The sequence below is a fragment of the Lissotriton helveticus genome, chromosome 2_1, assembly GCF_964261635.1.
Source record: "Lissotriton helveticus chromosome 2_1, aLisHel1.1, whole genome shotgun sequence".
Classification (NCBI taxonomy): domain Eukaryota; kingdom Metazoa; phylum Chordata; class Amphibia; order Caudata; family Salamandridae; genus Lissotriton; species Lissotriton helveticus.
This window is the reverse complement of record NC_136059.1, coordinates 1,030,044,996-1,030,057,516: the sequence shown is the minus strand read 5'-3', so window position 1 is coordinate 1,030,057,516 and position 12,521 is coordinate 1,030,044,996. Positions and strand designations below refer to the sequence as shown.

The window sequence follows — 12,521 nt, the reverse complement described above, 5'->3', positions numbered from 1 at the left end:
TAAAAGGATTAAGAGTAATTTGAAAGTAAAAGAATTGTAAGGAGTTTGGTTGCTATCCTCTCACCTGGATGGGCCTCCACTGGGAAGTCATACCTTTTTTCTTAACACATGGTGGTGGTATTTCTGTCTTTTGATTGGTGTTCTTTTCTCCATTTCCAAATTATTACCCCTCAGGTGCAAAGCTCTGAACAGGGTTGCCTCTTTCTTGGCTTAGGTTGTGATTGGAGTTTTTGTTATTTCAGATTATAATATATTATATTTTGGACTCTCCTACATGTGTCGTGTCACATTAGAGAAGTACAAAGTAGTGAAAAAGTTCACCTACAAACTCAAACAACTACAGCGCCCATTGTAGTATCTGCTCTGCTCTTCTCTGGGGTTCATTTGTTGGGTCAATGAGTTCTGCATTCCGTATTCAATGTTGGAATCTGTTATGATTAGAGGTGAGGCAGTTGGGACTGGAAGCTGTGGATGAAGGTTGAATTATTATGTATCTGCTTTCTGGAGTCCTGAATTGCTGTCACCTCGGACAAGACTACATCCATGTTTTTTTTACTTGTGTGTATGTATTTGTATATGAGTGGTGTGGATGGTGAGAGTCCCTTATAAAATGTTTATGTATTTTGTCGCAACAAATTGTATCTGCAGATAGAAGATTATTCTTAACTACACATGTTTATTTTCAATAATAATTGTACATTTAGTTTCTATTTACTAAGTGTTTTGTATTCGAATAGCCTATGTAATGGTCAAATTGATCAGAATTAGTGCTTGCTAAATATATGTTTATAGTGCAAGTTTATTCAGATATACTTCCATTGCTTTGGCACATTCACAACCTTATAAAAATACAAATAGCATATTTTTCCTTTTTCTGTGTACATTATAGCTCGCAAGAGCTCGTTTTGCTTTCCTTTACAGATGTCAAAAATACTGGTACATTTACAGCAAAAAATCATTACATGTAAAAAGTTTTATAATTCTTCTGCTCGAGCTCTTCATTGATTTAAGACTCTAGGCAGTGCAAAACTTTGTCAGAGTCCTGTCTAAAATTAGCAAGTCCAGTGCTCACTTTATGTGGTATGGCCTCATGAGTTAAGAATAGTATAACTTTACATACCTACACACACATACTTTGTCAATATATTAGTTCATATTCTGTAGTCGATAATTTGTAGGCGATATTTATGACCTTGATATTCTGATATACACCAACAATTCAACTTGATTTAGAGATTGTAGCAACAGAAAATCATTCTGAAGAAAGTGGTGAATCCTCAGGAGGATCCACCGGAAGAGTTTTCTCCTCCACCCCCATCATTGTTGTTAAGGAAATTCAGCTCGAGCATTCTCCTCCTAATTGAAGACTTTTCCTCCAGAAACACCGATTTTCCATGAGTATCAAACTCTAAATCAGGTCATTCTTAGACAAAAGAGAAGTTTAGAGGTAGATTAGAGTGCAGTGTCTTGGAAACAAGTCCTTTTTTTGCTGTCTGTGGGCCTCTTACGCTCTCTGTTCCACAGCCTGTCTCTTTCCATCTCTTGATCTATTGCATAAATAATAACGCAGGTCCCACAAACCACAAACGCTGACATCTCATGAAAAACGTCAGTTTGAACCTCCACCGTCATAGTTCTGTATTTCCTCTCGCTGTCAAAGTTCTTCTTGATGCTGCTCCCCACCAGGTGACATAGGCAAGACACAAATCTGAAACAATTCCAGGAATGGTAATAATGTTTTCTATTAAAAAGGCTTGCCTTTAGTTCTGTGCTATCTCTAAAACAGTCCAGTTGCATGAAGGACATCCATGTTCCAACAAGTACTGCTCACAGAGTCTGTACGGTAAACCAACTGCAGTTTAATGAAGGAGAAGGCACCATGAGGCAACATCCTGTCAGGGAGGCTGTGCTGTAGTTTCCTCCGAGAGTGAAGTTCTCTGGACTGCTTGCAACCGTGCTGTGAACGATATAAATGTAATGCGTTAGAACAAAAATATGTGGATACATAGGTTGACAGATGATTCGGTTGGATTAACTACCATATGGGTCAGAGAAAACCTAGTCTCTGATATTCAAGTGACTGTTTGATGACCCAGATTTCTTATTTCATATAGACCCATTCCAATTTGATCTCCTCTGGGACATGAATCAGATCTTACATGCTTTATGAAAATTGACCATGCAGTGCTACTCTCCCTCACAGCTGGACACAAAGGCATTGGGGCTCATTCAGAGGAGGAACACTGCCATATTTTGGTGATGCTTTATCCCTCTAAACATACAGGGGCAGATTTATAAGAAACTGACGCATCAGTTTCCCTGCACCAGCCTGCGATACCCTTGCGCCACCATGAATGTACCGTAATTACAATACGACACACCTGGCGCAAGGATCGACAGATGCGTCAGTTGGCCCAAAAGTCAAGCATTGCTGGAGTCGTGTTGCAAGCACAAAGCTACTCCAGCAATGCATGTTGGGGTCTATACTTATTGTACTGCGTCACTTCTTACGCATGCTTCAAGCAGGGCTTTCCTGCGTAGGAATGTCCACCCTGCATACATTATACCTAACGCAGGTATAATGTGACACAGGGTTTTACAACAGGACGCATATCCCTAGATGCATCACATTGTAAATTGGACGCATTGTTTACGCCGCAGCTGAGTCTCAAAAGTGACAAAACGGCGGCTCAAAAGTGATGCAAGGGTTTGTAAGTCTGCCCCACAGTTCTTTCAGTTCTTTTGAGGGGTTAGAAGAGCTGTTTTGACATCTGTATAGTCTCAGCTGAGTCCATTGATGTGCACATTTAACTTGGTGGCCTGCCAGCACAGCTTCATCAGGTCATAGAGATGGTTGCCCCACTCCCAAACTATGATGGGCAGTCTTCCGCTAGAGGAGCAGTGCCATAACTTCAGCTGGCTTAGTAGGCCAGAGGTCCAACCAACACAGTCTAAATGACCTTGAAAGAAAGAACTCGTGGCTTTCAAGTAGAGGTGGAAAGTTCAATATCTTGTCCAATATGAGACAACAGGAGAGGTACAGACTTCCTTCTAATGTTGCATTTGGGCCAGTGTCAGCCCACAAAGTTTGAAAATGTGTCAGGCAGCTCTGCTTGAATATCATTTATGTATAGATCGTGTACCACAAAAGAACTACATTAAACGTTTGCAAGAATTGGGCTTAAGCGGCAATACATAAAAACAACCATTTATTTTGGCCTGAGGCCGATAAATCTGCATTGAGACTGTTAATGTTAGTTTTTATCCTTTCAAAGCTGGTAAGTTTAGTAATGATATGGTATGAAACATTTTTGCTCTAGATAGAGGGGATCCTCACTTCACCTATAATCAACCTTCTCTTCTGTTCTATATCAGGAATTTAAAAAGGATTAGATAAGCGTAGTGGGGCCACATTTATGGGTTTGATTATGTTGCTCACGTTGGTGAGGGATTGACTAATGAGTGGGGTTCATGGATATACATTCTGGGCCCTACTCACAATGATAAACTTACATGTGTGTAAATCTACATGTGTAAGTTTACTCTTACATTTGTTAGTAACTTTACTACTTTTGGTTATTCCCCATTAATGAGTGTAAATTTACTGAAAAGTGTAGACTTATTTGTCCCCAACCCTTGAAACAGTGGGTGGAATCAGTAAAAACATTATATATGACCATAAGGTTGCAATTAGTAATGGATTTACAACCATATTGAACGTTCTGCACACTTGGCGGAGACCTCTGCTTTTAACAGTGGAAAACTGTAAGGAAATTTTCAAAAGTTACCAAAGAATATTTGTAAGGGACATGCTCATATAAATGAATTTTATATATATATTTTAAATGTAGTATATCTTTTTAAAATGCTACTACACTATTAACTACATTTTAAATAAAAAAGGAAATTAATTTATGCCTATTAAATTACATTAAAATATTTTTAAAGATGTCTTTATAAAACTAACCACCTAAATGTTTATATTCAATTATTATATATTAAATGTTATGAAACGTATTTAGTGCAGAATTAAATAATGTTTTTTAAACTTACATTTTTTTTAAATTGAAAAGAAGTTATTTATATTAATATATGTTTTTTATTTTTTGACATAAAAAAGTATGTATATTTTGTGTATATTGAGTCCATATTTTCAAAAGGTTTAAATAAAATATTTTAACAATATTTCCTACGCCATTTTATTTTAACTCTCTACTTCCCTTCCATTATTTTCTATAGTAACTGTGAGTGGCCATGGGTGGTGCTGGTTCTACTCCAGCCCTGAGCAGGAGTACATTTATGTAGGTTTTAGGTCTTTTTTGGCAGTAGTAGTTTGTGAACATAAATGGGCTTTCTCTTTTTTGGGTGGGTTCGTGTCTCTCTCTCTAAAACCTGTCCTTTCTCTCTATCTTAACACATCTTTACCCCTCCCTTAACCCCTCCTGTTTAATAGCAAGTATTCCCAATTTTCCAGCCACTCCCCTGTCCCTCCCACATTTACTACTAAAACGTAAACCTACATGTACAGAGATCTCTGCAGTCCGACGGAGATCCCTGCATACAAAATTTAGGAGAGGCAGAATCGGAGATGTTTGGTCATAGGTTTGGGAATAGTGTGTAGTGCTAGTATAGTACTCCTACTAATGTACTACAAAAGATCATTTTTAAATAGGCCTCACAGATTAGGACACGTATGTGTTTGGAGAGAAAGGAGTGAGGTGACTTCAACCTTGGCATTCGGAATAGAGATTTGTAAGCAGACAGGGAGATTGCACCTGTCTGGGGGGGATCCTTTCTCTGAAAATTTGTGAATAAGCAGTCCTACCAGTTCTTGAGCCAAATTGATCAGAACATTTAGAGCCTTCATGCCTGAAGATCACTGTTGTCTGATTATGGGAGAACTTGGAGTCTATCAAAGCACAGGGTGCTTCTGGCCTGATAAGGTATTACGCCTAGTTGAAGCGCTGACCTATGAAGTTATCCATAGCTTACTGGGGATCCAGGAATATGGAGCACTGGTATCATCTGTGTTGTGAGAAATGGTATGCTGAGAAATGCAGGACCTTGGAGAGGAAGGGTACCATAATGCACCTAGAAATTGAGAAGAGTGGGCCACAGGGGAAACCTCTAAGCAGAGGAAGGAGTCTCAGTTAACCGGTGAGCTGAAATCCTCTTGTGTGTTGGAAGAGAGAGGAGAAAACCATATGGGAAATTAAGTACCATAGAGCTAATGTCTTAGAAACCTGTTTGGGAGAAAATAAACTAGAATTCAAAAAGACTTTACAAACATATTCACTAGTTGGCTGTTTGCAATTTCTGATAACTGGCTCTTCCCATCCTCACCAGCCTGTGTGAGAACTGGGGCTCCCAGAATCTCTTGTGAACATCTTTGGCACCATGTTGCCCGATAGGGGCTGTTTTGATAACAGACTTGGAAGATCATGTAAAATGTGACACATCGACCCCAATCTGCTAAGACACTTCTACTAGCTGCCTGCCACCAAATTTAGAATTCCCTGCTGCTGTGATGGGGACTTTTCACACAGTGAATGCATTTTTGGTGAACATATAATGCTGATGATGGCCCACTCAGCATTTTTCGTTTTTGATTTGCATACCCCTAAAGTGGGGGTGTTCATAGAGCAGCGTTTGTATTTTTTACTGCCCTGGCCTGACACTCTCTACAGGGTGGCCCAGTATAAGTAAAATCATGGTCAGAAGATATGCCCTAAATAGCAATGGCATTCTGATGCTAAAAAAACAGCAACCGTGTGGCAGATGTGTTTCCCATGGCAGAGCCAGCTGAGGTTTCACCTATGGTTTCCCAAAGCTTACCCTGACAATAAACGAAGCAAATTATGGCAGATGCCCCATCCACCATACTCTGAATTATGTCGATTATTCTTGAATTCTGTTGTGGACAAAGGTGACTTTATCCCACCCCATCCTTATTTCCCACTAGATTACATTTGATTTCTTTAAAACATTTAACATCTTATCATTGTTTTTTTTGCATCATTGGTTTTATTGGTAAATAACTGTATGGTAATTTTGTTTTCTATACACCACTTGCATCTTTTCTTGGGATTACCTAGACTCTTGAACACTGCTGCCACAGATGTGCAAAGGCACTCATAGCGAAACTCGTGTCTGAGGAGTCCCTTTGTGGGTGGGCAGTGATAACTCGGTTGCAGCTCAGATCAAGACTGTGAATGTTTGCCTCTGCAGCCTTCTTTAGTAGTAAGTCCTAAAATGTGTTTTTTAGCTGTATTATTTGTGTTTGTAGTGGAAACTAGGTACTTGCTAAAGGTTACGTGATACCATTTTTGATTATTTATGAGATTGGGGTTTTTGAGTTTGTAATATTTGTGATGGAAAATGATTCCTGGCTTTGAAGATGAAAGGGAAGAGAAAGAGGAGGGTGAGGAACAACAGACCCTCAAACTGCCTTAAGAACAAAGGGGCCGATTACGATGGTGGGAAGTCGGCCACTGCTGGGCCGGCGGTGGCGGACTTCCCACCACCACCCTTAAAAATCCCACCGCCAAATTAGGATGGCGGTGGGAATGGGAAAGGTACCTCAGCGAACGGAAAGACCGACCGCCGTGGTCGCGCAAGGCGGGCCTTTTCCGCCTGCCTTGCGGGACCAGGTACAATGGGGCTATGGTGGGGGTGCCATGCAGGCACCGCCATGGGCATTATGATGCCTGTCTTTTGCGGCGGAGTTCGCCCGCAAAAAGACAGGCGGAAAATGCCTTCGGGGACCCGTTGCGGGCCCCCAGGGGGGTGGGGTGCTGCACGTGGGGGGTACCTATGGTAGCCCCCTGCATTTGCATGTACAAGGTGGCAGGCACCGCACAGTGCCTGCCACGTTGTACATGCAAATGCAAAACATGTATTTTTTCATTGTGGCGGGTGCTGCCACCCACCACAATGTAAACATACAGGATGCGCCAGTGTGGCGGGCGCATCCTAATTCGTTTCACGGGACCGCCGCACCTATGGCCAGCGGTCCCTTTTCCAGCAGCGATGGCGGGCGGACTTTGTCCGCCCGCCATCGTAATCGGCCCCAAAGACCTTCAAAACTGGATGTGGAAATCCTAAGAGATCAGTCAACCCCTCTTTCTTGTCTGCATGCACGATGACATATTGAATGGAGTTAACAGACCATGGTCTTCTCACATATGAGAAGTGCCAGCAATGAGTTGTGTTATTTGTGGGGATAGCTGCCCGTGTTTTCGGGCCACAGAGCTAACTTTTCTGAAACATCCGATGAAGAAGCAGTTTTGAGTTTGGTGCTGGTTAAGTTAAATGGACTGTGTTTTTGTTTTAGTTTGATCGACAGGTCTACTGACACTATATCAGCATGAATTACATTCTGGCAACAACGTTTAAGGACACTTCTTAGTACCTATTCCACATTCTGAAACAGGGGCCTGGACTTAGCACAATGTTTGTCAGCAGCCGGAGGCACTATGAAAATGCTAAGACATGCAATGGTATATGGTATATGTGATCTGAAAGTGACAGAGTGGACACTAAGTATTAGTGGTGAAAAGCTGGCCCAGCACTGTGTGGAAGCCATCCCCCTACATTTCAGGAATATTGCTAGGGTGACATATCATTGGGTGTGTTCTACTGTGTACATGAAAGCTCCTCAGAATGCAGATATATTGAATGCACCCACTCACAGGCTGAGAGTGGTGGAGAGAAAAAATGAGCAGCCCCTATGTCCCTAAATCTCTTTTAATGGAGCTGGGCCCCACAGGACCATGGCTGGTCAGGTAAGTACCCCTGCATAGTAAAGAATCCACGGATCAGAGACCGAGGAGAAAATAGCAGGTCTGCAGAGAAACCAGCCATGAGAAACAGAATGAGGGCTGTCCTCTGAAGACATTTAGATCAAAAACATCAACTGAGACAGTTGCTGAGCATGTTAGCAGAGTGGAGTGTGCCCCTAGGGTGGCAGAAGGAAATATAATTGGCTCCCTAGTTTTCCCATATGGGGTGAAATAGGCCTCTGATGTGACAAGAGAGGGGTTGAGTTTGCCAAGGGGGATGGAGTGTGTAGCTGAGGAAACAGGATGGTGTATTGAAGTTCCTAATTTCCACAGGTGGTGAAGAGTGTGACCCTGAGTAGCTTGTGTTTGTGAGGGACCAGGTCCCAGGTCCTATCTCAGGTACAGTATTAGTATGCTTTCCCTAAGGGGAAGGCTCAGGGCCCGCTGACAAAAGTAAGAGATAGTAAGAAGTTGCTATCTGCGGTGGTGTAGTCAGTGGGACTGATGTTACGTGTCCTACATGAAATGTTTCTTGGGCCTGGAACTATAGCTGCTGGTTCTGGCTTGCAGCAGCCGTCTCGGTTGACTGAGGTGCAGTTGTCAGGATCTCCTGCTGGGCAGCCTTATATAGATCCCAGCTGAATGTGTCATCCTAGAGCAGGAGTCTTCAAACTGGGGGGCGGCAACCCCTAGTGGGGGCCTTAACTGATCGGGACGGGGGGCAGTTTTTTCAGCTTTTTTAGAAGCAGAAAACAAATGATCAGCAGTCAACAACTCTGTATTGGGCAATTTTTAAGAGGTTTAACATAACTCTAATGTTTAAATAAGTCTAGATATACCTAAACATGGCAAATTGAAAAGAATAATTGTGAAAGAGTTGGGGGGTCAATAATTCTTTTTTATACTGTGGGGGTGTGGCATTATAAAGTTTGAAGACCACTGCACTAGAGTGTCCTGGTTGAGAGACATCTGTGGAAGTTATTCAGCTTTGTGGTGCTGTCCTTGACCTCTAGGTGAGTAATAGGATCTGCCTACTGACCTAAATTCGGTGATGGCCTCATGGTCAACTATGGATCGGGGAGGCATACAACGAAAAGGACGTGGTGATCTACTTTGAGTGTGGAATTATGGCTAGTGACTGTTTTCCTTCCAAAGGGAATTACATATGATCCATCTCATGGTACCACTCCTGACATTGTTGTGGTACAGATAGGGAGGCATGTACAAGTAGCATGCAGTTTAGGAATCCAACCAGAGATCACCAGGAGACCTCTGGTGCCTCAGATGTCTTCCTTAGCTGCTTTATTGAGAGCAGATGATCAGTCTCTGGGTTTGACTTGGGAGATCAAGGTGAGATTGGGAGGAGGGTGCTAATAGCATGAGGCTCAGGACCCCCAAAACGCATGTCACCCAGAGGCACTTGGCACTTCAGAGACCTCTGATAGGTTGACATTCTGGGAGGAGAAAGCTTTCACTAGGTACATCTCCTCAGGTGTTAGATGTGTGAGTTGTAGGAGTTTGTTAGAAGCTTAAGGGGATGACCTTAACGCCCAGGTTGCCTGGAAACCTGCACAATTTCAGTAAGATTCCATGAAGGATGGGGACAGGAGCACATCCTCAGGCTAGGATTTGATAGCCATCAGCATGGCACTCAGAGGAGCAGGGTGGTAAGCCCATTGAGCTTCCCTGCTGTAGGAAGGGTGCACTAGGCCATGTCCTGTCTAAGAGGGTGCCCCTCAAAGGATGCTTAATATTCTCCCTAGAGAATATGTTAGCCCTTGAAACAAAACCATAGCATGGGTATAACTTATCCTGTGTTCCGATGAGTGTTTCAAACCCAGTGGCCTTCCGGAGACTGGGCATTTAAGATATAGTGATCCCACTTCTGAAAGTACTGATGCCATAATGAACCGGAATTTACAGTGCCAAAGTGGAGGTTCCTGGTTCAGCTGTCAAGATACCTCTTATGTGATGCCAGTTGTGGACACAAGTCTGACATTCTAGGTCCAAATAGTGGTCTGCAAAGGTGTTTTCAAAGTACTGTGACCCTGCCTGATAGGTGTCCCCCACATCTGAGGACAGAGAGCTTCTGAGATCACTTAATCTGCAGGATCCATCGTCACAAGTGAAGGTGGGGAATTAGGCTATGTGCCCGTTCCTTCACTGATATCATGTTACTGATAAGTAGAATTCCCCAGTGATAAGAGTATCTGAGGCACCCACATTAGTCGTGGCAAGGCCCAAGCAACCCTTAGGTGAACCCTAATGTACACACGGAGGGAACTGGAGCCTATTTAGGTTACTGCCTAAGGACTTCCACCAACAGGTGAGAAAGCAGTATCTCCATATCTGGATTGAATGATTTCCCATTGGATGTGTAGGTATAGAAAAAGGTCACAAACATTGCTCAGGAGAATGTGCTTGTCCCTTGAAATAATAGGAGCCAGCCATAGATTCTTTATTCTTGTTTCTCCTCAAATGGTCATCATGTCTGTGTGCAGAAAGCTCTTTTTGTAACTAGGATGAGACCCATAGCCAGGCCTGTGATGAACATGGCTACTGTCATCTCTTGACCTGTAGAGAAGTGACTGTCATGGCAGTAATATGATTCTAAAAGAAAGACAGGTCTATTTTCCTGTTGCCAGCTAGAGGAAGTGGCCTGCCAGCCTCTTAAATGTTTTTAAATTGACCTGTCCATTCCCTACAACTGGGTCTTTCACCAATCCGTATGGGACATGGATGTTCCATGGCTGTACATTACTTGTACGTGTAGAGAATGCATATTGAGTGTGTATAACACGTGCCTGTAACCATACTTGGTTACATTCTGTGTTTACTATATTCAACATTTTCTTAAGATGGAGGTGGAAAGGGAGAGCCTAGACAACAGATCATTTTTAAATAATAACGAGTTTTGTCATAATGACATCCTTCTTTTCAATACCATGATTTATAGACAGATTCAAGGTACATAATTGGGCAACAGCTTCACTCCGAACTATGCAAATGTGTTAATGGTCTGGTGCGAGGAGTAGGTGGTCAGGTTTTCTGCCATGAAAAATACATCACTCATGTTTACAGCTACACTTTGTAGATGATCTCTTTATTATTTGGAGAGGGTCGCACATTATGGTTGTAGAATTGGTATGCACCTTGAATCATAATGATGTCAATCTTCTTTTTACAAGTACTATCAGCGATAAGTCAATTGACTTCATGGACATTAGAATAACAGTTACCAGCAAAACTTTGACCAGTGCATTGTTCTGCAAGTCTATTGCAGGGAATTGTTTCCTGAATGCAATGAGTCATCAAACTAACAAGCTTAAATGAGTATCAATAATGGAGAGCTCCTAAAGGTTAAGCATAACTGTAGTGACACTAAAGATTTTGAACTAGAGTACAATCAGACGCTGGATTAGATCAATGAAAGGGGATGTCCCTGTTTGGTCCTGGATTGAGTTGAGGACAGGGAACACATCTAGAAATAGATAATCATCACTCTAATAACATCATGAGATTACTTAGGACGCAATGGTACATTTTACAATTAGATTCCATCATACTTTACAGGTTCAAAGTAATATAGGTAACACATCCCCTGTTCACACATCCAAAACCGTGGGCTTTTTTCAGATGTAACAAATGCAAAGCCACCCACAGTAGTTCCACTATGAAAATATACCAGGTAATGTATGACTCCAAGCTAATAGAGATTACAAATAGATATACAGTCCTATCGCAGCTAGAGGAAAACGACTGACTGACTCGCCCTGCGGCCTCGCCTAAACAGAAACAATGTAGCCCCACCAACACAAAGGAAAGAGGGAAAGCGGTGAAACTTATGAGCTGGAACATTGCAGGTCTTCGCTCAAAAAGGGAAGATAGAATCTGGCTTGAGAAAATCATGGACTGTGATGTTGTAGCTCTACAGGAGACGTGGGACAGTAAATGTGATTTCTGGATAGATGGCTATGTATCTTACTTTCTAGCAGCTCAAGTTTCAACCATAGGGAGAGATAGAGGAGGGCTCATGTTTTTAGTTTCTGTTAGACATATGGGGGTTATTAAGGTACTTAACACCACCTCCCCTAACTTCATGGCTCTGGAAGTAACTATGCCTAATAAACATAAAATTGTGTATATCAATTTCTATAATGCCCCACATAGCACTTATATTAATGAGAATACTGATTGTCTTGCTAAATTTTTAATGGATTATAAAGAGGGTCAAACCACTTTTGTTCATTTTATTCTTTTTGGAGATTTTAATACACACCTATGTAACTTGCACTGTCATTATGGAGTTTATGTAGATGCGGATTTTTTGCCCCACTCTCATTTTGAACATTCGGCAAAAGGGGTTGCCCTAGAAGATTTACTATCAGACATAGATCTGTCGGAGCCAGAGTTTATTGATAACAATGATAGAGTGGCAGCATATAGTGCGAGGGGCAGTAATACAGTAATAGATTTCATTTTTGTATCTCCAGGCCTGTTACGTAATGTTATTTTTTATAATGCTGTATATGCAGCTTTTAGCGACCACAACCCGGTGATCATGGAATTGATTAATAATAACTCAGTGAAAAAGATAATAGGGATTACCCCTCAAAAGTAGGGATACAAGATCAGGGAAGATGTATTAAGTGGCGCAATATCATTCCAGATGCCTTTTTTGATGAACTTTCTAACAAAGTGGGTGATGAAATAAATATTTGTCGAGACCCGTTAAAATAT

General features: G+C 41.9%; 1 protein-coding gene across 1 annotated transcript in view; it reads right to left on the bottom strand.

Moving 5' to 3' along the window:
• Nucleotides 1-328: 328 nt before the first annotated feature.
• The window catches only part of SLC28A3 (solute carrier family 28 member 3), a 304,012-nt gene continuing 291,819 nt past the window's right edge, over nucleotides 329-12,521 (bottom strand). Inside the window, exon 18 of the mRNA XM_078677411.1 lies at nucleotides 329-1,957. Within this exon, the coding sequence (XP_078533537.1) occupies nucleotides 1,828-1,957 (130 nt within the window). The 3' untranslated portion in view covers nucleotides 329-1,827. The remainder of the gene's footprint in view (nucleotides 1,958-12,521) is intronic.